The sequence below is a fragment of the Ostrinia nubilalis genome, chromosome 3, assembly GCF_963855985.1.
Source record: "Ostrinia nubilalis chromosome 3, ilOstNubi1.1, whole genome shotgun sequence".
Taxonomy (NCBI): Eukaryota; Metazoa; Arthropoda; class Insecta; order Lepidoptera; family Crambidae; genus Ostrinia; species Ostrinia nubilalis.
The window spans coordinates 10176850-10202694 of NC_087090.1; the positions used below are offsets into that span (position 1 = coordinate 10176850).

The window sequence follows — 25845 nt, forward strand, 5'->3', positions numbered from 1 at the left end:
GACGGATTGAATCTTTTCAATCTTTGAATGATTGAATGAATGATATCACGATTTACAGTTCACGGATGCCACTCGATAAACATCACTACTATTCAATTGGGAATCGATTATAAGTAAAAAATTACTCATTAGACAGGCATAAAATAGTTTGTCGCAATATTAAATTATATTAAAATAAAAACTTTTTGAAAATTAATATAAACCAGGGCCCCGGTTGCGCTAAATAAATTACAACAGAGCCCCGATTACGGTAACTTTTAACGTTTCCAATCCAGACGCGCTTCTGATTCTGCGATACGATTGGTCAAAACAGCTGACGTACGCTGTTGAACGACCAATCGTATCGCAGAATCGAGAAGCGTGTCTGGATTGTTGACGTTAAAAATTACCGTAATCGGGGCTCAGGACTTTTATTGGAAAGTGATTAAATCCGTTGTTTCGTCTTTGTTTGCGCGTGAAGTGAAGTGAATCGGGGCACTGTTGAAGATATATAACTAGAAAAAATAATATGGTTTCACCATTTTGTTTCATAATTAAAATAAATTAGATTATTCTCTCGCTAACAAGGTGATTTTATACGTTGATTCATTTATACCGTCTCTTTTATAAAGTGATCTTCTCGATGATGCTCAATATAGCAGAACTGAGGTCTATGTCAGTCAAATGTAAAAAAAAATACACTAAAAAATTAAAACTGTCATAGTGACAGCAGCTTTACAGCAGTCAGCTGCCTTCATAGTTTGCTTCATAGTATTCGCGCCAAAAAATCGTAGTAAAGAAGATACGGTTTGTAATAGATTTAAACACATCTACTGCGGACAAACTTTTACTGAAAGTGAAGACAGAAATTTGGAAAGCATATTAACAATGTAAGTGATGTAAATATCCTTTTGTCAATTTAGAATTTTCCCATTCAATGATTAAACAGTACTCGTTTGAGCAGCTGTTTGGCAATGTTACCAACATACAAAAAAATTGCTTGCATCGAATGGCGACGTATCGTGGTGTAAAAATTGTGATTTGACGACGTTTACTATTGATTTTTCGTTATAATTATGCTCATCAAGGCTATTGATGTTTCTTTATACTAATTGTGTGTAACTCACAAGTGTAGTTTTTAAATTATTCTAAATATGTTGACATTCGTGTGGAACTTGATAATTTAGTGACGCTTTGAGTGTTGTAAAAATGGTTACCTCAAATAAATTACCCGAGAAGAAGTTTGTGAAAATGGCTGGACAAAATAGTGTTGCTGTTGTGCCACAAAGAACTTTACTTGGAGAAGTCAACGAACACATAACGTGCCCATTATGTCGTGGATATTACATCGATGCTACCACGATTGTGGAATGTTTGCATTCGTTTTGTCGGAGTTGTATCATAAAACATTTACAAGCCAAAAGCTACTGTCCTGTATGCGAAATGATGATTAACTCTGCTAAACCCAATATAAAACTTGATAAGGCACTCCAAGACATAGTATACAAACTAGTTCCAGGCCTTTTTCAAAAAGAAATGGAACGGCGACAGCAATTCTATTCCTCAAGACCGGGTCCTGCAGCTTCAGCCACTCCTGAACAAAGAGGTGAAGACACAGAGAGAATTATCTTCAGTCCTGAAGATGTGATTTCATTTTCTTTGGAGTATGCAGATTTAACTGATGCTGATAGTATATCCAGTAAATCATCTGACAGTAATGAACCACAGCCTGCATTAGGTGTTGCTAGAAGATTCCTCCAATGCCCAGCAGTTGTAAATATAAGCCACCTAAAGAAATTTCTTAGTATGAAATTTGATATAGATAGTACACAATTTGCTATTGATATACTTTATAAAAGGGTACCATTGCCTGATTACTACACATTAATGGATATTGCTTATATATATAATTGGAAAAGGAATGAACCAATGCGATTTTTCTATCAAATTATTGATTACATAGCCATAAGGAATAGAATTTTTGATATAAATAGAAAAGGTTCACATTTCGGTGACCGAAAGTCAAGTCCAACATCTACAGAAGACACAAATGTCTGTAGCCCAGTGCCAAACTTGAATGATCAAGGGTCTGAAGGTTCATCAGGAGCTGAAAGCCCAATGCCTGACGAGACTACTAAACGTGTTAATGAGGTGTTAAAAAAGGGTGACAAAAGTGTTCCAACAAATAAAGATTCTGTGAAAGATGATGTTCACACTAGCAAAATTGCTAATGCATCTCCCAAGAAATGCGATGAAGATGTTGAAAAGTCTCAATTTTTAAATTCATTTGAATTGACTGCCAAGAATAATTGTTTGCCTGTAAAATCATCTCCTTCAAAATCAGATAACACTGAGAATAATAGTTCTACTGAAACAGCATCAAAAGCTCCAATAGTTTCTCCTAGGGTTGAAGAATCATTAAAAAGAAAACATCAAACATCTTCAAATACGCCGGAATTCAAAAAATTCAAACTTGAACTGGATAAAACTAAATCAACTGTTTCTACTATCAACAATGTAAATAATAGTTCTGTTCAAAATACACTTCAGAATGTAAAAACCTCAGACTTCTCACACAAAGGAAATGAAACTGAAAGTACAACAAAAAATATATCATTGCCATCAACCATTGCAGCGACGTTCTCTTCAACAGTGCCCAAAGATAATAAGCCGCAACTGACTTCCTTGGTGAAACCAATGACAATGCCAGATACTACAGGCATTAAGCGAACAGTACCTGTATCTCAAAACAACATTTCTTCTCCTAAACGAAAACCTGCCACTACTGACACTCAACCAATCACACATCAGCTTACCAGTGTACAAAAAACAGTCTCCCCTTTGAAACTACAAGTTTCAAAAATAGAAACTCAAACTTCTCAAACACTTAAAACAGACATACAAAAATTGCCTGTAAAAAAAATTCCAGATTTAAAGCCAAGTTCATTGGTAACACAATCTTCGCAAATTAAGGGACAACCTGTAAATAAATTAAGAATGGATCTTCTGGCTAATAACAGTGATCCAACAATAGATAGGAGTAAAATCTTATCACAAGTAAAAACATCATTAGGTGGCTCAAGTGGTACTCCTAATTCTGGAGATCCTTTAAAATCCATATTTGATTCATGCAATATTAACATTCCGTCATCATTATCAATTACTTTAACTGATCAAAAATTAGATCCTCGTAACCCTAATGAATTAATATCTACTGACCATAAAAAGAATCTTGTCAATAAGAATTTAGCAGGTGCACTTAGTGCTTCTACACATAAAGTACCAAGTCCACCAGTTCATAACTACATTGAAATATTAAAATTACCAGATACAGATCCTAAAAAAACTAATAAAGTTGATAGTGCTGCTGTTAGTATAACCAGCAAACCAGATAACAATACTATGCAACCAAAACCCGTTAATAAATCTGAAACTTCCGCCAAAGGCCCAATTCCTAACTTAAAACCTATTGCCGACACTAAATTAGGTAAGCAATCTGGAAACTTTTCAGCTCCAATTACGTTTCAACAAACTTTTGAGCAACAATTGCAATCTCTGCAAACTGATAAAAAACCTAAATTGCCTAAAACTAAACCTCAAGTTCCTAAACTGGTCCCTGCACCAAATGTTGTCAGTAAATCTGTAAACCTTAACAATAAACCTAGCACTGCTAGTGTATCTACTGAACCTAAACCCAGTTCTGCTTTAGATTTGTCAACTCCACATACTTCTCAAACTCCAGTTGCACCACAACAAACATTTGATAAAGCTTTGGAAACAATGCAATCTATAGCAAATCTGGCTAAAAAGCAAAATTTGCCATCAAAAGGCTTGCCTTTAACTTCAATGGCTCAAAGCAATGTATTTTCTTCTATGCCAAATAGACCTTTGGCGTCCACTGTGACCCCTATTCGAGTTCCAACTGCTAATAATAATCAAATTAAAGTTGATAAAACTAATTCTCCCCACGCTAATATTACAAGACAGGAAATTGGCAAAACCAATCCTATAAAGACAACAGGTAATAATAGTACAGTTGTATCTTCAACGAATTATTCCGTCGGCATACTTAATACGCCAAATACAACACAGCCTTCGCCAAGACAAACTCGCTCCCCTAGTTCATCTCCGAAGTTAGTAATTGCAGAGGAAAAACAAGCAACAAGTTCACTAGAACCTATTGCCAACCAAACTATGCCTATGAACCCATCTATGCCTTCTTTGAGTTCATCTAAAAATGAATCTCCTAAACCTCAAGCAGGGCCATCTAAATCTGGTCTTAAGCCAATAAAACCCTTAACACCTTCAGGTAAAGTTTCCGGAATCCGTCCTCCAATGACTTTGACTCCCACAATAAATACATCTGCTGATTATTTGAGACCCCAATTAATATCTACACACAATCCAATACTGAGACATCAAATGGATGATTGGATAGTCAAAAGACAATTCGAGTTAATGAAATCGATGTATATGGCTCAGCAAACAAAAAATGATTTTAACAACAAAGAAAAATAAGCTCCTTCCACTTTGCAAGGTAATACGACGACTTAAATATGCAATTAATAAGTATTATCTTTATTGAAATGTAATAATTAATACACGAAATAAGAACATCTGTAAACAAAAAAATATTGCAGTTACTAACCTTTATAAGTGAAAAGTATTCAGTTTTCAAAATAAATGCCTATTCTCATGTAATTTTTAGTAATTACTAAGAAAAGACTTGTAAACAAGCTTCCTTAATTACGGAAAATCCAGATTCCAGGATGAATGCTATAGTATTATTCATATATTTTTAATTCAAAATATTTTCACGAAAACAAGTATCGACCAGTTAAACAGCTAACAATGCCTTAGGTGTTGTTACTACAACAACATTTTGCTTGTCGGGCGACTGCTAAGACCCACGAGATAACAGAAAAAATCTTACGAAATTAGCTTATCTCAATTAGAATCATTGAATTTAAATAATAGAACCACAATACTTAACATAATTTTTATATGCCATACAATCCAGTCAACAAAAATCCTCTAATAAATTGAGATTAGAAAAATGAGGTCAATTTTTTGGTTTTTATGTAATAAATCTCTATCATTTTGAACGCGGCGTCAATATTTTTGTAACGTGAATTCTACAAATTAATATGTAGGTACCTACTACTTATCTATTTTCATACAATTGTTCAGGGACACAATTATTTAGCTGTTTCAATAATTACAAGTACAGAAATCTTGTTTGAAGTTGAGTTAGAACTGTAAATTCGGAAACTAAATTTATTCCTGGCCCGAATCTATTTGCTGTTTTTCCAGAAAAATGCAAGTTTAGGACATTGTAATTAGATTTTGGTTTAGCTATTTACTTAGCTGGTTTTGAGTACCTATGCAACATAGTGTATGTTATATTTATTTTATTGGTTATTTCAAATTATGTTACTGATATTAGATCGCTTTATGATGTATCTTAGTGATGTATAATACTTTGTACGTATTATCTTCTTTTTTTAAAAATAATTTGTGCTTCGTGATTTTAATATTGCATTGTAAGTTTTATTTATAGAATATTGAAAATATTGAAATTTAATGATGAATTGTGAAAATAAAATATTATTAAATAATATTGTTGTAAGTTAAATAACTAACACATTGTTTAATCTTAAGTCATTATAAGTTTCGAGTAACTTAGACTTATAACGGGAGTGTAATTTTTAAATAAAATTATTCAATACTATAATATCGTATTATTTTAAATATTTTCACATACTTATAGTAGGTATTTTACATTGTTGACATGTGAATCTTTTGGACTTAGGTCTAAATACGAGTTCAAGTAATTAATTATTACTTAGGTACTATGATTACGAAAATTTTGAAAAAAAAATCTTAAAAAAGTAATTTTGCCTTACCGTTGCCTATGGGCAAATTCATCAGTTACACCAAACTTAAGCTAGGCAAATCTGTTAATCTACTGGGTATGTAGGTAAGTTATGTATTTATAATGAAAATGATAATCTTGACAATGATTAACCGGAAGTAGGTTACGTCATTACATACTTACCTAAAATAAATCTTTTCAGATGTCAGTACTTCAAGCCAGACTGCCATTCAAATCTCGTAAGAAACTGCCAGTGCTTGGCAAAAAGAAGAAAGTAGATATTGAGAACGAAGATAGTTGTCCTATTCCACCAACTAGAAGTGTTTTAAAGAGACATTTGAAAGAAGACAATATCGATGTAGCAGGTAATTAGAAAAAACAATATCTAATTCCGCCTGGATTCGTGACGGTAGAGCCAGTAGAGCGAAGCTCACTGGGACCAGTTTATTAGCATACAAAGCTGCGCCTTCCCTTAAATTAAAAACAAATACCTCTACTACTTCAAATGCCAAATAAATTGATATAATATAATGTTAATTACGTAAAAAACGAGTACTCAACTTCTTTTCGTTAATATGGAGCCACTACTACAGTAAAGAATAGGTATAAAATACTAGACCTCCTTTCAGATGCTTGCTCGGCAAATAAAATTGTAAAAAAGCACGAGATCAACTTAAAAAATGAAGATGATTTAGGAGCTGCAAAACATACAAATGAAGCTACGAAACCACTGACTAGCAGGGAAAATGAAATAGACATTCTGAAAACTTTTTTGATCGAACATCTTGACAAAGAAGAGTCCTCATCAATATACATTTCGGGACAACCTGGAACTGGGAAAACGGCAAGTTTGTCGTATATTTTGCAATTACCTGAGGTAAGTTCAATTTCATTTCGCCTAACTAATATACATAGTATTAATCGAAGTCCTTGCGACTATGCTACACCAAAGTTACATTTACTTTGGTGTAACATAGTCGCAAGGACTTCGCTTTTGCTGCGCTGTCGCCCAAATGTTATCGCGACGTGTGTACCCAATATGAGTCATCATGTTAGAAGTTGAATCTTAATACTATACCTAAGTTAGTTTGTCTGAAGTGTTTTGTTTTGCTTTCCCTACGTCGCGTCGCTGATTAGAGCGACGTCCTCTCTGGATTTTAGTTATATTCGTAGGAAGAAATTGGTGTAGATGATATTCTGTTCCAGATCGTTGATGGATATGAACAAGTGTACATTAACTGTACGATGATGAAATCTGCAGCAAGCATATTTAATAGAATTTGTAAAGATCTGAAGTTGAAAACGACTGGAGGTACGGAAAAATCCTGCTTGACAGCAATCGAAAAGCATCTGAGAAAAAAACATAAAATGATGTGAGTAAATAATAATCACGAAATTACTTTTCAAGTAAATTACGAAATATTCCAAGTTATAGTATTTTATTATGCACTAGAAAGTTTGTAGTCAAGTCGTCAAGTCGTGTATAATTAAGAACTATCTACTTGCTTTAACGATAGGTTTTAAACCAGTTTAGCGGAGCGTATTTAAAAAGTAACAAATTACTTTACAGCCTGTTAGTGTTGGATGAGATCGACCAATTGGACAGCAAGCGGCAGTCCGTTCTGTACACGATATTCGAATGGCCGGCGATCCCGGATTCCCGTATCGTGCTCATAGGCGTCGCTAACGCGCTAGATCTGACGGAGCGCACGCTGCCTCGGCTGCAGGCGCGCTGCTCGCTGCGCCCGCGCAACTTACACTTCGCGCCGTACACCAAGGAACAGATCATTCAGATATTTACTACAGTGCTGGCCAATGAAGACAGGAGTAACGTGTTTTCACCCGTCGCTTTGCAAATGCTAGCAGGTAAGGAATATTACTATTATGATAGAAATGCACTGCAATAATGAAGTATTTTAGTCTTTCGGTTTTTCGAAGCCTCCTTTTTACGATATCTTCTTATTTTATTAATAACCTCAGTCAGTTGTAGTGGTAAATTATAGTTAACTCGACTTGTAACTAAAGATAAAGCCTTATAAGCACTAAATTCATGCAATCACTGATAGTATAATACTAGTCGCAATAATGCATACTTACTTCTTTCTTTTACAGCTAAAATCGCAGCGGTTTCCGGCGACATGAGAAGAGCCTTAGATATAGGACGGCGGGTGATAGAACTCGCGAGGCGTAATAAATTTAAAGAGAATCAGTCGGTTGACACCATGATGAAAGATTCCTCGGTGACGGTGGAACTAAAACAGGTGTTGGAAGTCCTCAACAATATTTACGGCGGCTCGAGGAAGATCGAAAATGACGTGGATGAGGGCTTCCCGATGCAACAGAAACTCATCCTGTGCAGCCTAATGTTGATGCTGACGAAAGGAAAAAATAAGGACATCGTCATGGGAAAACTGCACGACGTCTATAAAAAGTAGGTAGTCACGTGTGCGCGCTTATGCGCCATTTACTCTTTATCTAACCCCAAGTAAGAATGATCCGTAGTTTCTAGAAAAATGTCATATACAACTTATTAGTTCCAAAGGACGTAGCATCCACTGCTGTTTAAAGGCTTCCCAAGGAAATCCACAACGACTGCTCCTGCGCTTTCCGCGAACTTAAGCCGATCGTCGGTCCACCGAGTTCCCACTTGCCTACTGCCGTCTTGCGGTCCAAGATCGTCACTCGAAAATCGACCCCAGCCATCAGTTCTACAAGCTGTGTAAAAAGCTTGTGTTACGACGAGTGGGTTTACCACAGTCAGCCAGTCCGACGCTGAAATCTTTGGGCTCTTGTCACAATGTGGCGCGACTGGTGGCGTTAATACCCTGTCTTAATGAAACAGGAACCTTAAGCGCACATTTGTTTCCTTTGATGCGTTAAGCTTACCTTACATCTGGGCAAACACATCCGAAGCCCACACGATGTTGAATATATCGCCCGCCAAAAGATGTAATAACAGTGGCGATCACAGTAGATCGATACCGGTTGCAGTGAGCAGTGACAGTAGGACCCCATACTAGAATATTTCTTCAGCCACACCAACGCGTGCAGATCGCCATCGTCGGCGCGATAATAGGCCAATGACAGCGCGACCTTTCATTGGCCTATGATCGCCCCGGCGATGGCGATCTGCACGCGTTGGTGTGGTTGAAGCTGGCTTATTCCACTTGACAATCCCCGTCAACGGGGAATAGTGAACTTTTTGTTCACTAATCCCCGTTAACGCCAATCGGAACTTATAAAACTTATAAATAAACGTAATGGGGATTAATGAACTTTTTAATTCATTATTCCCCATTACGTTAAAAATAAAATCCTAATATAACGGGGATTAATGAACTTGTTAGTTCATTATTCCCCATTATAAGCTCCAATTGGCGTTAACGGGGATTGTCAATGGGGAATAGTGGAATAAGCCTTTTGAAGCTTAAGTCAAAAATTCAATAAAAACTATGTATCTTTCCAGAGTGGCAATAAGCCGCAACATCGCGCCGCTAGACATGAGCGAGATGGCGGGCGCGTGCTCTCTGCTAGAATCGTCCGGCGCCCTGCGCGTGGGCGGCGGGGCGGCGCGCGCGCGGCGCCTGCGCCTGCAGTGGGACGAGGCGGAGCTGGCCGCCGCGCTGCGGGACAAGCCGCTGCTCGCCGCCATCCTCGCGGGGAACGTCGGCCTCTAGCCTGTATGTAGACTCAGGGTTACCTTTAATCAGTGTTTTTCAACCTGTGGGTCGCCAAAAATTTTTTCATACTAGGGGGTCGTGTCATGAAAAAGGTTGAAAAACACTGCCTTAAATAAAGCCCCGCTTTATACGCGCATGTTTATGGTGCCTACCCACTGCCATTTAAGTCACGCGCGTATAAGTATAACTAGATGTGCCCGTGACTTCGTACTACTGTCGCGAGCGAAAGTATGGAATCACTCCATTCGTTTTGAGTAATCTTTGTAGCTAAACGACTATGAAGATTAAATTAAAAATGGTACCAGTTTAAAGGATACATTGCAAACTTTAACTTGATATCATAGATGCATAGATAGTCAATGAGTTCTTCAGATCGTTGGGAACAAAACACAAGAGAGTGATTCCATACTTTTGCTCGTAAGTATAGTTACAATAGGTTGAATAATATTTCCCGTTTTTGCAACATTTTCCTTTATTCCTGCGAGGCGGGGAACGTCGGCCTCTAGCCTGTATGTAGACTCAGGCCCTTTTCACATGTCCCGGTCCCGCCAGGTACCCGGTGGTGAAGTGTATGGGCATGGTACGTAGCTTTCACATGTACCGGCGTAATTAATCCGGCATGCCCATACACTTCACCACCGGGTACCCGGCGCCGGTTAGCCGGCAACCGGGACATGTGAAAAGAAGGGCCTCAGGGTTACCTTAAATATACAGGGTGGAATTTTGTAATGCCACCTGGAGGGAAAGTACTCTTAATATTGCAGATAGATAATTTAAATTGCGCGAAAGACACAACTGCTACTCGTCTGTCAAATAGAACAAAATGATTGACTCGACTAAACGATTTAGTAGTATCTACTAAATTACTCGCCACTCGATTATATTACTTTACTAGTGCGAACAAGGCATACGGTACCACATGGGCGTTGACGTTGCGGTGTGCGCCCGTGTCGCCGCAACGCCCGTGACGCATGTCGTTCCGATTTATATGTATAGTCTGGTCTGCGAGCACGGAGAATTTTGTCCAATGACCCCAAGCTACCCATCCTTATCGCTCGCGCGTAATGATTGCTGTCGCGCTCGCACACTCACTGTGGGCGCCCGTCGCACAGTCGCAACAGCAATATAATTACGCGCGAGCGGTAAGGATGGGTAGCTTGGGGTCATTGGACAAAATTCTACGTGCTCACAGACCGGGCTTTAGAACTAAAACGCCGCTACGGCGATGCACCGCAACGTCAACGCCCGTGTAGCATCTTTTTAATATAGACGTCAACTTGTTCAAGTGGAGATTAAAAACAGCCCTAGAATCATTAGTATTGTTTTTAAATCTGTTGTTTTGATTGTAATAGTTACGAGTGAACGTTCTTATAATTTTTCTGTACAAAATTAAAATGAAAATATCTCATAATGGTTAACTTTTGCCATTATGAGATATTTTGAAGTAGCGCCATCTAGCGGCAACGACGCAACAAACAGCTTTTTAATAGAAATTCGCATTGAAGCGTGTAACCGCTACCTTGCGGTAGGTAAATTGGAAGACTCGGAAGTTCGGAATTGTGATTGTTTTGTTTATTTATATTGCAATTGAAATAGCTAAGAAGATATCGTTTTCTAGATTAGATTAATAAGAGCAGCGTTTAGCTCTGATTCTGAATCGCCTTTTGCACCTCTTCCACTTGCTATTCCAAGAACTGTACTGGAATGTTCGTAAGATAGGTAAAAAAAAAACAAAAACTATTTTAGCTTTTTATGTTAAGTTCGGCCAAGATCAGTAGATCACTATTTGCCATCGCCATCGCGCACGAAGGCTGCACGCATTGGTTTGGGCGAACCTTAACTAATTTTGATGACGCTTTGAAGCATTAAAATCTCATAATCTTGATGCCTTCATGCTGATGTTCTTACACAATAAATTCGCAAACTTTGACTTTCACCGCAGTAAATTGACATTTTATAATTTTCACGGACACGGCCATACAACATTCGTGATGGTCATCTTGGTAAGTGTTTGTATTTGTTATGCAAGTACTAACCATTTTATTTTCTTCTAAAACTCATTTATTTGTCTATTAGAATAACTAGGTCATGTGAGGTCAACGTCTTATTTAAGTCTGTTCATCTGTTGGGGAACATTTCAGCCTGTCGAGGACAATGAAAATCTTTTATAACTAGTAGCACTAGTAGGCTAAATCGAGTGACAGATCGGAAAATTCCGTGAAGTGAAATGGGGCTTTATTTGTATGACTATTATGAACGTCCTATACTTTGCACAACCAAAGATTTGCTGTATGCGTGCTGTTACGGTTTTTTGAGTTATATTTGTAAGTTAAAAGTAAGGATAATATCGAGTCCTATTGATAAAATTTATACGAATGACATACGAATTAATAAAAATGCGATAGTGTAACTTTTTACGCCAAAATTTCTGAACGGATTTAGATAAAATAAATGTTTCATATTATAAATGTTTGAATTTGATTAACATAACAGACTACACAGTAAATTTTTTGACATTGAGATTTGAACTGCTCCTTTTATTGGTAAAGTTACAAGTGTTTGTGGTAGTCAAAAGTTCAAAACCTCATAACACACGACTCCGCACATGTATAAGCTGCTCGAAAAGAAAGCTGATAGTGAAGTTTGTTTATGCGGTTAAAAAATGATTACTATAAATTAGTGTCGCGTTGTTTTGGTAAACACGTCGCGCGTCGCCGTGATTGGTTTCGTAACCTTATCAACACAATAATTGGCAAGTGTGAATGTTGTATGTATGACATAATATACATTTCTCAGCTTAACGTCTTTCCTGCTTTCTCCTAGCTTTTATTTATTTTTGGCAATTATGCGACAATCGTTTGGATTTAAAGTCAAACGGTTTAACAACTGCAAAAGACTAGATTTACATTAATAGCCATAGAAACTACATTCACAACTAAACGATGCGACTGTTACGTTTATAATGTTTTAGAGTATTTGCGATCCCGTGCGACTTAGAAAAAACGGAACCATTTGAATAATTCACTGAAGAATCAAGATATTGACGATATCAGGCATTTTTATATGCGACTGCAGAAAAACATTTATTATTTCGTTTACATACCGCAATGAAAATTAAATCTACTTAACTATTTTTAAGTTGCTTTTTGCATTTATTGTTATTTGTGCCTTAAAAAAGTACTAGTTAAAATATAAGTGCCTTGGTTTTGTTTGGATACTGCTTTTTAAATAAGTTTTTTAAGTTATTTATGATGATGACGTAACGAGTAAATATTCGTTACATTTTTTTCTGAAGACTGATAGTAGTAACTTATGGATTTTTCTGAAGTTCCCATTAATTTTATTTTAATATTTCCAATAGGTAGGCAACATCTTTCAAAGTTTGTTTATTTAAAGGTTTTATTAATATTTAAAATGCATAGTACGCTTATTGGACGTAATTTTTGTATAAAACTGATTTAGATGATATAAAAAATATTATATTGTACGTTTGTTTCACGTGGCATCTCTTACGTCATTTATTAGTTCCACTGCAATAATTTAGTTATATTGAATTATTAATGAGACATTAAACCAAATCTCAAGAGATAGGCATTAACATAGATATTGACGCAGTCACTAACTGGAATAATTACGTGTAACAATTTACGAGCTCTACCTCAAGGGATTATGTTTAAAATTAAGTATTACATTCATGTGGATACTCTTGGTGAATGAGGTACTTCACACTCAATGGATCATGGATCAAAGATCAGTCAGAATCCAGACTTTCCTTGTTGAAATTGTATAACGTTATTAATCATGTGTCTATCATGTTATTATTGTTAAGCTACAGTGTATGTGAAGTATCATGTAGTTTTTGTTGGTACATACGAGTACACATGTTACTGGTTATTATGTAATGATAGCTTAAATGCATTTGTAAATTAAGTACACCTATTTCAAATGATGTGAATTGGTCAATAATTCCTATTTGACTATATTTTATAACTGTTTTGCACGACTAGTAAATAGTAGTAAAATTGTAATTTTTAAGTTTTACCATTATAGGCTGCCTAATTAAGTTTTTCACTCAACGGACTGTTTCTTCATAACTGTTTTTTAATTTAATTAATGATGTACATTACCTTAGTTTTGTGACATTAGTCAGAAATAAAAATAAAAGACTATATTGGCATTATTATTTATTTATTATATATTATATTATATAATACCTATAAGTTATTCCTATTTTGTGCAAAATAAGACTTTTTACAAAGTATTACTTATTCGGTGAAAAAATACAAGGTACCAAAGAGAAGATGACTGACCTTCAGGTTGCGACAGTGATTTTCCTACGAGAATAAAATTTGGACCACAGCTTCATTAAACATAAATACAATACTGACTGTCACAACATAAATTATTTACTCTTCGGAAAACCGTGTAGTAGATCACTCGATATGGTAAGATACCATGCAGATAAGTGAGTCGCGATTGTTAAATTAATAAATAACTTAAATATAGATAGCCGTAATAGCCACATGTTTTTGTACAACGTCAGCCATCTAATGCGTTAGAAGGCGAGAGGTGCGGGGGGTGGGGTCGCTCATAGACGCAGGCTGGGGTTGCGCGAGCGCACGAAGTTCAGCAGCTCGTCGCTGTCCTCGCACACGAACGGCTTGACGTGGTGGCACGCCACGTCGTGCCACTTGATGCCGTCGTTGTAGAAGTTGTTGAGGATCGACAGGCACGACTCGTCGTTACCCTGCAAAAACACCAATTGTACAGATAACATGTAGGTTAATCTCATTTTTTACTTATCATTGTTACAGTACGGTTTGAGGTTAATGGTGACTTGTCTTTTTATTTTATGTAATCTATTGTGAGATACCATTACGTACGATGATTCTACATTTTTGGTGTTCTAAGTCATGAGGAAGTTCAGAGGTAGAGCACCTACTTTACTATGATTGAATAATCTGCCAATTCAAATTTTGTAATTGTCATCTTCGTTACCATTCTATTTTTTATACAAAGCAGTCAAAAGTAACCGTTCGTTAACTTTCATAACATAATGACTAAATTTTAAGAAAAGAGTAGCTATAGCAATATTCAGATACTCGTAGGTTAAAAATAGAACGTACTTGGGCAGCTTCCCTGTTGTCGGGCTGCTGTTGTCCGTAGCCGCCGGTGTAGGACCAGTCGCCGGTGTTGCGCTGCGTGGTGGGCCCAATCTTGGCGCCGGAGCCCGACCAGAACCAGCCGTTGACGTTCGGGGGCTGCAGGTCGGGCCGGTCGCAGCCCGCGAAGTTGCACTTGCGGCCCGACGTCCAAATGAACCGCACGTTGCCGCGAGCGATCCTTTGCTTTATGAATTCATTTTCCTGCAAACAGAATCATAAATAAATACATCTAACTTCAAACTGCATGCGTTTAGAATTGGAAAACAGGCTACACGGGAGTTGGTGATAAAACCTTTTCAACAAAGTTTAAAAGTCAAAGAGCAACGACCTAACCTAACATTATTACGGTACTAAGTTTATATCTTATTGCGCATCATGCGGCATATAAGCACGCGCGAAATTATGGCGAGATACGTCTAACAACGCAATCGCGTGTAACTATGGAAGTTAATAAATAAATAATGACCGTAACTGTTTACTTAATAACAGTATGAGTGAACCAAACAAGAAAAAAATAATGGCCAATAGTAAGAAGATTTATCAAAGAGAAGCAGCGAATGTAGATGTAGGCGCACCTGTGGATCGCATGTGGTTTTGTATGATTGTCATCTGCACATACGTGTTGGTGATTTTATCGCTTGTTAATGTGAAACTAAGTTGTACTGAAAAACTAACAATGTAGGTAGGTCACCCTCTTTGTGATGTAAAATGTGACACAATAAAGCTAAATGTAAGTTTTTTTTTTCTGTATAATAAATTAGGGTAGACCGGGTACAATAGTACCACGGGTCAATAGTACCATCGGCGATATTTCTTCATACAAGCGACGTTAGGTTGTGTGCATAGCGTCAGAATATGCGCTTTTTGTGTTTCCATCCGCTCACCAGTCGGCGGCGCTTGCACTGAGAAACGAAGATGTACAGGAAGGATTTTGGTTTTTTGCCCAGCCGCAGTAAGTTTTTACGTCAAATATATGAGCCCCTAAGTTGCCTAACATGATATTTGTTACAAGGAATTGTTGTCAATAGTTTATCTAGACTCTAAACTTTGTATCGACAGCGAATAATTGGCATTCACTGTGAAAATGACTGAATTTTAGGTGAAGTTCTCTTGACTACCTACTTGGAACAATTGTACCAGTCTCCATGGGGTCAATTGTAGCGGTACAATCAACCCCGTGGTACAATTAACCCCCGGAACCTTATTATATACTTACTACATAATATTATAAATTGGTTATAATAAAATAAGTTATTATAAAACATTCACGTGGTTATTATTTTTACAATTTTAGGCATACCTACCAGGCATTTAACCCTTCTGAATATGTACATTTTAGCTTAATTCAGTAAGTAACTAAGTATTTGAACGTTTTGTTTTAGATGCCTCGGCGTAGAGTCAAAAGTACGGATCGCGGATCAACGGATCTATTCCTTCATGAACAGGCTTATGAAAAAATCTTGAAAGGTCGAAGCAGTAGTAGATATAAATAATCAGGGTCAATTGTACCAGGGGTCAATTGTACCCTCATACAAAAATAGATTTTTCAGTTTTGATATTTCTATCATTGTTATTATGCTTATTGTTGTTTCAGAAGCAATATCCGAGCCAAATAGATGGCATATTATGTAGAAACAGTTAGTTTTTTCGTTTTTATGGAAGAAATGTTATTGTTTTTTTTTTAAACTTAAGTGTTGATTTTTCATACTTGTTCCTAAATATTTTCGATCTCAATTAATAAATACGGATGATTGTAGGAGATTAAGAGTACAGAATACCAATAAAGGTGATGATTAGATAAACATAACTACTTTTATTGCCTCATATACACCACTAAATTTTAATCACCGAAAAAAAAAATTCTGGGTAATGAGTTATTGATACTGATCCCATTTGTGCAAAAAAAAGAGTAAAATAAAGTGACTCAAAATATCCTCCTAAAATTGGTAATTTATTGACACACGCGTCGCTAGCACTATTTAAGTACGATAATGTAACACTTATTAGAATTAAAAATTGTCTAAGTTAGCTAGGTATGTAATAATAACACTGGAAGCGTGGTCGAGGCGTGAGCGAGACAGACAGATCGATGCAACGTGCGAGCGCGTACGACTACTCTAGCGAGCAGCGGAGTGACCCAGCTGTGACGCGTAAAATACGGACTAACGAAAATTTAATAAAAAAATTAACTTCATGAAAACCATTTCTTTTTCTTTTGCTTTCAATATTCCACACGTTTCTACATAACCTGTTAAAATTTTTTCGGTGATAAAAATTTAGTGGTGTATTATTGGTACAATTGACCCGTTGTAGGGGTCAATTGTAACATGAGACATAGTTCAGTTCAAATTGGTTTTTCATTAAGTATTCGAAAGAATAGTTCAACTCTGCATACTTAAATTTGTAGCTTAAGAGTCTAGTTTTTACAGCATCCTAACAGAATAAGTTATATTTCATTAGATTTCTCAATATTGAACAATTTCCAAAAAATGGTACTATTGTCCCCGGTCTACCCTACCTCATACAGATGCTTTATTCATCTTCATGCAAGTTTAGCTAACCTACTTAAAGGTATTAGTTGTAAAAACGTAATGTGAGGAAAAAGCTCTAGGTCGGTAAACGGTGTTATTCCCAGAAGTAGGCAAGTGCGAAGAGGCTGGGGACGACGGGAAACAGACGTCCGCCGGGCGCGTCCGGCACGAGAAGTGGGCGACGCGGCTGCGCCGGCTCCGGCCGGTATGTGTGCCGCGTGCCACTTGCGCCTCCGGCCTCCGCCTCCGCCGCGGCCGTTGCACCCCTTTCACGCGACGTCTTCAACGCTCTACAAATCGAATCAATCTAATCGACGAGCTAATGAATATTGATGTTGGCTTAACTGACTGTATACGGTTTCCATCGACCGACACGCAATGCCGGATGTTAGAGCTTAGCTCGCCAACTAGGTACGCGGCGAATAACAATGCAACAACAAATAACAATGCGAGGAGGTGCGCTGTTCGTTGACATCTTGCGACCGCGGCAGGAAGCACTTATGGAAAATGCGCATTTTCCGCTGCTCATCAACGTAAGCACAATAAAAGCGTTGGCGCGGTTTTTATAAGGAATACGATCAAATAACTGACATCTATATGGAGACGACGCGAATAGATTTTACAATCTAAAAAAGTGTGAATGATGATATCGTACTTTTATGGGTATTCTTGTTTCATTCCGTTTCCGGATTTAGTTTCCGTATCTATGCAGTTTCTGCATAAGTTATGCAAGGTTATTCGAAAATTCAATTATAGGTAATGTATTGCTTGATTTAATTCAAGTGAGTAAATCATTGCGTCAGGTAGGTAATAGATGCTGCAGGCATGCCGCAGGTGATTATGTTTATTGCTCTTCTCCAAAGACGGATAATTTTTGCAACGTAATAACATCCTTACGATGTTACGAAATGTTTAATCAAAGTATCTCCTTGATTACGAACATGTTAACTTGGAAAGTGAACGCATCACGATCACGATTGACCCTGTATCGTGATATATCTGAGTGGAGATTGTATTTAGGTCATTACAGATAAATGGATATATCATTTGGTGCATCAGCTTCTAAAGTGCCCAAATGAAACGTAACTCAAGGCTGACATTTTGTAATTCCCATTGTTCTCTTCTTCCCACAAGAACTTTACAAATCTGAGCGAGTGATAATCTTGATTACAGAACGAGACATGTTAGAGTAAAGTGCGGAATCTGAAAATTGCAATTAAGCTGAGGCCACTGGACGCTTGCAAAATTTGGTCTAATGTAAATTCAATAGCGCGTGCTTGACTCTAAAAATGATAATTGTAAATTGAAATCTAGCTAACTACGAGTAAATGCTAATTGAAACACCAAATTCCATTTGAAATGTGCTAAATAAAAGTGATTTTAAAATTAGTTTATGTTAAGTGATGTGAGTGAATTGACTGGTCATGAATTAAAAACATACCTGCGGCGTCTCCAAGGAGACGGCGTCCATGCAGTGGCGACGGCAGATGTTCCTGGCGTCGAGCCAGTCCACCTCCAGGTTGCGGGTGGGCGCGTGCTCCCAGCTGAAGAAGTACGAGTGCAGCACTCCTCGCGCGTCCCGGTACGTCGAGTGTCGGACTCCTGCAACAAAAAAGATTACTCACATTCAGTTGTAGTACGAAAACTACAACAGCGCCCTTGTGAACGTGTCGTAAAGTGTACTTAGTATGAGAAATGGTTGCACGATACTTATTTTGAGAATCAAAATTGTCACGTTATCGTATAATTGGAAGGTTGAGTATAGAATTTTGTCGAATACGCAAACGATTCGAAGACGAATATTATTCATGCTAGAAGTACTAAAGACTTAGAGCTTGTTCACACAAAGACGAATCGTGTTTTTTTACGAATCGTCAAAGACATATCCCGTATGAATGCGCCATTATTAACCCCTTGTTCTAAGCTAAATATGCTTGTTTTACGAGTGGTGTTAATTCCTTCAGCAAAAACTTTCACGATATCATTACAATTCCTACATTTTTTTCAGATGAAGTGCGATATTATGACTCTCTATTTCCACTCGAAGAAATCGCTCCTGCTGCTCTACCCTAGAACGCCAAATAGGCGTGCTGCTAAATGTTGTTTAGCGGAGGATTACTTTACCTATCTATTTTTTATTCATGTAGGTAAACTCAAATCATGAAACATATATTATTTTTATAATTATTATCTAGGTCATGATAAGTAGGTAGGTACTATACCTAATATACTGGACAAGGAAAAATATTTCGTTTCAAACAAAAACATGAGAAATACTATTGTATTCAATGACTTTGACTTATGTATTTCGTAGATCTGTTGCAACAAAAAGAGCGACAGGTTAGGTATTACAACATCTTGTTTAACCTGCGTACAGAGAACAGCGACCACTAAGTGCTCAATACAAAGAAAATATCCCCTATTGAAGCTGTGTGTGAAGCTGACGACAGACCTAGGGCTATTATAGCTTAAGTATTTCGAAACGGTATATTTAACGTCTAGTCGTTCCGTTGCATTTTGCATCAGCGTTACTAGCATCGTTTATTTTCAAGTACGTAGTAGAGTGTGAAGAAAAGGAATGCCTGCCTGAAATGGGTGTATTCTGTCTTAAACTAAAAACATATAGCAATGCACATAGTATAGCATACATTTTAATTTCAGAAATTTTGTGTCCTATCAAAGTAGGATAATCTTTACTACACATTGTTGAGCGGCCGAACCCAAACAAACCCAGATTTCGAACGACCTTGATGTAACGATGTTCTCAACAAATTATTCAATCAATGCCCGAGCATACAATGGTTCAATAACGACGTAATAAAGCTCTCGCTTTAATACGGGGCATTATCGTCCGTGAAATTGTATGCAATCAAAACAAGCCCATCAGGTCATTCAATGAAGCGTCTATTTCGTAACTAGAAAGTGCCCGTTTGAACCTCTCTAACTTATCTCGGATACTATTACATAGCCATTCGCACATGTCTTCCAAAAATCATTACGTGCTTGCGACTTATGAGTGCCGGAAGCATCGACCGGTCTTCCGTGAAAAATATTTTGAAATGTCGTCTTACATAAGAACCTCCATTGACTGGTTTGGTATGTCGGATGGATAGTTAATTGACAAGTATCTCTGAGTAAAAAAATAATGGAAAACATGGAGAATCGCAAAATTTCATGGTAATTACATAACCTCCGTCTTTACATTGGCGTAACCGACCTTTAAAGAAAGTAAATAGGCGGGTTCACGAGACGAGCACCGTCTTGTAACATCTCGACTCGGAGGAGAAAGTGCAACTTGAGCTTGAGAGTGACTCCTGTTTCAAAGATTCTTTAACTACGCTTATTATAATTTACACAAAAATATTCATGTTACAACTTAAATGCAAATTTTGAGAACAAAAATTTGAGTTTTACCGACAATTTTACGTTTTAAAGTAAGATTAGTCCTTTGTGTGTGTTGTGTTGTAAGAGCGTATGGTATTTTGAAATACAGCAAGCAGTAATGTTGTACGTTGGCAGTATTTAGCAACGGACAAAGGATCTTTGTTTGTATTGTTGAGCTCTGGAGAACTGAATGTGTATCGATCGCTTTGTGCGATGCCCGCGCGCCCACATGAGAGCGCCGCGCCTTGCATACGGGCACATGTTGCGAAAGCTTGTACCATTTCCCACAAGGATTTTTCTCAAAAACTAACTGCCAAACATTGACCAATTTAAAGTGAAGGTCACAACGTTCATTTAACTAAATGCTCACATGCTTTAACTACCATTTGGTTAACTTCATCATTTGCTTAAAATTGTTCACATTACATTTTGAATCCTAAAGTTTCTCTTGATCATAACCAATAACTCGAAATCTTATCTTATCGTATTGTTATCGTGTTTCAACAAACTTTTTTGATCTATCATTATTTTGATGTTCGATGATCCAAAGGTTGCAAAAAAGGTCACCACCACAACTGATGATCTTAATTAATAGTATTAACAGCATCGATAGAGCTTGTCCGTAACACCGGTAACTACCCAATGTACCCCACCCTACATTGTATTTTCTATGTGCCATGAAAATGAGTTAATTTATGTTATTTCTTTTATAAACAAGATTGTTACAGGTCTTTTTCGTTTTATTACAATTACTTATAACAACATTAAAACTGTATGTAGCGTAGCGATAAACGATGCAAAGGTAATACATGAGGTATTCACATTGTTTACATAATTTTAATGTTCAGTGGAGTAGATTAGGTTTGTAAGTTTTTACAGCAAGTTAAATATAGACATACGTACTGTTAGCGCAGCTTCTAGGGTCAGGCAGGGCAAGTCTCCGCTGTGCTTCGGCCACACAGAGCACGGCCAACAGGGCGGCGGCCGCCAGGCAAACGTGCCGGCTCATCCTGCAACAAAATGGAACTCTTGAAAACGTACGCTCACGTAATTGCGTGTGAACTTGCAATGATTCGTGGAAAGAACATTCTCCCAACACAACAATATTCACACGATGTTATTGTTACTTTTACTTAGCTAAATAGTTTTGAACAGGAAACTTTTTTACTTCAATAAAAGTTCTTGACATTTCTCTATCCAGTGTTCCAATGAGATTGGTAGGTAAATCCCTTCGTAATGTCGGCACTCGGCTGCTCTATGATTCGTTCAGGCATTCGGGTACCTACGACGAAAGTGGTCGCGGGTTAGTTGCCGAGTCCGTATTACGACTTCGCTTTCTTTTATTTATGCAGACCTCGAATGCCCGAGGACAATCGATACGTGAGATGAATTTATTTTGTTGTATTTGTGAAAGCAAAACACGCCTCGGTGACCTCCTTGCTGCAAGTTTAAACGTTTGCGTGAAAAGCTGTACAGCGCGAGAAATCGTCGATTCGGGGACGCGTTTTATGGTAGCGGAAAGTTTCGTTATCGCTTCACAACCTGAAAAGATTGACAATACTGTATGCACTAAGGTGTTTTAACTGCATATTGGCAAACTACTGTAAAGTAGACGAAAGTAATTGACATCACCGACAGCGCACGTTCAATAAGAAAGCCGGCACCTGCGCGTGCTGTGGACGCGACTCGTGGAAAAGTCGATTGATTCTTTTGATGCATCAATAAATTGACAAATATTTTATTCAAAATCAGTTAAGTTGATCTACACATAAGCTAACTGTGAGAAAAATTGTGACTTAATTTTATAACATTTCTTCAGAGAACGAATAATTCACATTTAATTAGATTAATATAGATATAGAGAAATAAATATTAATGTTTTAATTCGATTTCACTTATCCTGCCTTATTTCAGTGTTTTAGCAGTAGTAAATTAGTAATACATAATAGTAGAATTATTATTTTTCTTTTTACTCCATAGTTCCAAATAAACAAATTATTCTAATTACTCGTAGGAAGATAATGTAAAATAAGTTGGGGTAAATAATTTAATTTAAAAAAAATACAATTTGAATAATAGACATTTTCTATAATTAACGTTCGTTTAAATATATCTACTTATTCAGCACAGTTTGTTTTAACCTGAGCACCGATCCTGTAGGAATACCTGGTTCAATAGATCCTATAAGAAAATTCACTCGCGAATGTTCCAAAGTTCCCAGCTATGTGATATTTGCATATAATTCACTGTTTGTTGTCACCAACCTCAGTTGGTGGATAAGTACCTCGGCTTGTAAGTGGTGCGGTGTCGGAGGTGAGGTAGCGGGTAGTAGCGCGTGGCTGCGGCGCGACTGTGGAGCGCGGCGGCGTCGGAGGGACTGGCGCAGGCGAACACCTCCTCTCTAATTAAGCCTGCAGCATTCATTCACTTTCACTTCCAATGTGTACGAGAGAAGAGGAGCCCGCTACGCCGCGCCTCTTCATCCGTCAGGACCTAGAGACCTTCTGGAGGTCGCAGCCGGATCCAATACTCAATTTACGTAATATGCGCGTTTGCAAGGTGTGTATGCTTGTCAAACAGTCACATAATTGGTGTAAGTAATGTTTGGTTTTTGTTTACCATCATTACATAAAGTTTAGGGCGTGTTGTTTACAAATATGTATCTACTTCATGTCGAAATAGTTACGTTTTTTTTAAATAGTTTATTAAGAGCTAATAATTTTAAGAGCTATAAAAAGCGGTAAAATAAAAGTTTTGAATTGAAGAGACATTTTCCGATAAAACTCTTTCATCAGGATATTAGTGGTTTGTAGTGTGTATTTTTTTATTATTGAAGATTGTTTTATTGTATACTGATGGGAATAGGCTTGTCAATAACCTCTGAAAGTAATTTATCTGAATAGTTAAAATTGGATGATGACGGAGATCGATTTATGTTTCTTAAAGACGGATTCATAAAAATATGAAAAAAAAAGCTATGACCAAAAGAGCAAAATTACTTACTTTTATTTAATAATATTTAAGTGCTATTATGAATAATATCGCCTTAAATTATAGATTCAATTAGCAGCTGACACTAGCGGCCATAATAATTTAAACGTTTTATGTACCTCGTTCGTACCATCCACCTTTGATCTTTTTAGTTAGACGATCATTAAAGTTTCAAAATGCAATGCAATAATATGAATATATTTTTTCATATTTTAACTATCTAAAATTTTTTAAGAAATAATAACAACGTTCACCAGATTGTGTTGGTTGATAAATATCAGTTGAGTACTCGTAGTTAGCCAATTTATTTAACGACATGATAATGTCAAGTAGTCTCAACAAGTAATTGGCGTATAAATATAACAAATAAACTTAATTTAAAATACTAATCAGGATATTTTAAATATTAAATACATCAATAAAATAATTAATGGCCATCTGGCTCATTACTTCGCGGACTTACACGCCAGTTCCAGTAGACGTGTAATCGTAATTATGTACAAAATTTGATTTCGTTTGGTTCGCTACCCCTAAATAGTACCTACCGAAATGTGCAAATCATAAATATAAAATGTACAAAACTGCACGAGTTCGTCATACATCACATACGGTATGGTTTCAATCCAGCTGAGGCAAAAGGGTGTATACCTTGAGTTACTGACAGGCGGATAATATTTCTTACATTATGTATCCATGTAGTATCGATTCTTCTCCTAATTAAATAAATAAATAAAAAATGTACCTATTTATTGCTTTCGAACCATTAGACATAATTATGCAAGTTTTGTTTAATCTAACAAATAGATATAGTAATATGATTAGTAGGTACTTTACAAAAAACATCGTTTTCACCACCACCCCGGCCCCCTGCGTGAGAAGTGTAATAAGTGAGAAAGGTTTAATTTTATGAGGAGTATAAATTTTATACTAATATGTACTATATTGCTATTAAATAATTTTACGTAGAGATTATCAAACGTTTGCGTGTGTCTGCCATTTTAGCCGTAATTGAGTTTTTGAGTATGATTGAAGCACTGAAAAGTAAATTGCTTAGTATGATTATAAAATCGAACAATAATGATGGTCGTCTAGGTCTATCTACTGCCAGTCGGCTACCAGTTCTAAAACCAATTAAAGATACCGGTTTTATCTCAGGATTATAATGATCTTTAGTGACATTTCCCGGATATTTAAATAGATGCGTATTATTATGCAAAATATTTTCCCGATGTTGAGATACATAATTAAAAAAGTATATTAATTTAAATATTACTTGATACAAAATTAAACAGTCTATATTCCACTATTTATTGTTTTAAAATGATGTGAAGAATTCTTAGCTAACCTCATTCAAGTGAAATATTTCGAGCATTAAGTATAGCTAGTATTTTTAAAATTGCTATAAAGTTAAGTTAAAACTATTAAATCGAATACATGTAAAAACATCTTTATAGCCCTAACTACTCTCTCCTAACAATATTTCTTCGTTTACTCTCATAGGAATATCTTTTAGATAATAAAAAATATGTTTATCCTATAAAAACAATGCGTTTCATAGAAAAGACATAAACGCGTTACAACCAGAAGTTACATAATTCGCTGACAGATCAACTCGTGAAGGCACACAAAGATTGATTACCTTTCTTGTTGATAGTTAGATTGATAGAAATTGAACAGCCAGAAAGATTGACAAGAAACATTAACGTTTCATAAAGTTGTCGTAAAATATCTATCTAGTGAGTTGTTGGTATGCCGTACCTCCAGCTACACAAATCTTATTCTTACTTACAGTTATTCATTATAGTAATATCGATTATATCAAGGGTCAATTAATTGTAAGGCGTCATAAAGTATGCACATCAAAATACACAAGGATTATTACATGTATCATTAGTCCAAAATATTTGCCTATAGACACGTGTAATAATGTTTCGTGTTGGACATACCCTGCGTGATCTGCGATAATGCTACGGCCGCGCTGATGGATTACAACAACTTTATGAGGATAGCACGATATTCCTTCGCGTCACGCCTTACTTATGTCGTCAAACGGTGATGCCCTAGTTCTACACCATAAGATGCCTTACATGGCTGACACTTCGAACTCACATATCATTTATCATCTGATTCTCAGGACTATGTAGTTAGAAGATGTAATTATTAGATCAGAGTTTGGTTACGTTACTTATGTTGTGATGATCATCGCTGGTTAGGGCTGAGTAATAATGCAGACCTGATCG

The 25845-nt window shown here is 36.8% G+C and overlaps 2 protein-coding genes across 3 annotated transcripts; one reads left to right on the top strand and one right to left on the bottom strand.

Annotated features, from left to right (window-relative positions):
* Positions 1-925: 925 nt before the first annotated feature.
* LOC135087883 (polycomb group protein Psc-like) lies at positions 926-13703 on the top strand. Its single transcript, XM_063982724.1, has 7 exons — positions 926-4416; positions 6057-6219; positions 6484-6731; positions 7061-7227; positions 7425-7720; positions 7967-8285; positions 9321-13703. Exons 1-7 carry the CDS (start codon positions 1189-1191, stop codon positions 9529-9531), a joined length of 4632 nt encoding a protein of 1543 aa, XP_063838794.1. The 5' UTR covers positions 926-1188; the 3' UTR covers positions 9532-13703.
* Positions 13704-13705: 2 nt separating this feature from the next.
* On the bottom strand, positions 13706-23053 carry LOC135087881 (uncharacterized). Of its 2 annotated transcripts, none has more exons than XM_063982720.1 (5): positions 22899-23053; positions 21518-21624; positions 18672-18832; positions 14661-14900; positions 13706-14281 (listed from the first exon to the last, which is right to left on the bottom strand). In XM_063982720.1, exons 1-5 carry the CDS (start codon positions 23036-23038, stop codon positions 14123-14125), a joined length of 807 nt encoding a protein of 268 aa, XP_063838790.1. In that variant the 5' UTR covers positions 23039-23053; the 3' UTR covers positions 13706-14122. The 2 variants fall into 2 exon arrangements, with proteins under 2 accessions (XP_063838790.1, XP_063838791.1); XM_063982721.1 differs by lacking the exon at positions 22899-23053 and adding an exon at positions 22781-22884.
* Between the last annotated feature and the right edge of the window lie 2792 nt (positions 23054-25845).

What these genes read in the sequence shown, in the direction of transcription:
- LOC135087883 (XM_063982724.1), top strand. Translation starts at nt 1,189, where the DNA reads ATGGTTACCTCAAATAAATTACCCGAGAAGAAGTTTGTGAAAATGGCT. An exon ending in ATATTTTGCAATTACCTGAG is followed by an intron (nt 6,732 to 7,060) that starts GTAAGTTCAATT and finishes ATTCTGTTCCAG; the next exon opens with ATCGTTGATGGATATGAACA. An exon ending in CTGCACGACGTCTATAAAAA is followed by an intron (nt 8,286 to 9,320) that starts GTAGGTAGTCAC and finishes GTATCTTTCCAG; the next exon opens with AGTGGCAATAAGCCGCAACA.
- LOC135087881 (XM_063982720.1), bottom strand. Translation starts at nt 23,038, where the DNA reads ATGAATGCTGCAGGCTTAATTAGAGAGGAGGTGTTCGCCTGCGCCAGT. An exon ending in CGCACCACTTACAAGCCGAG is followed by an intron (nt 21,625 to 22,898) that starts GTACTTATCCAC and finishes ATTTTGTTGCAG; the next exon opens with GATGAGCCGGCACGTTTGCC. An exon ending in TCTCCTTGGAGACGCCGCAG is followed by an intron (nt 14,901 to 18,671) that starts GTATGTTTTTAA and finishes TTCTGTTTGCAG; the next exon opens with GAAAATGAATTCATAAAGCA.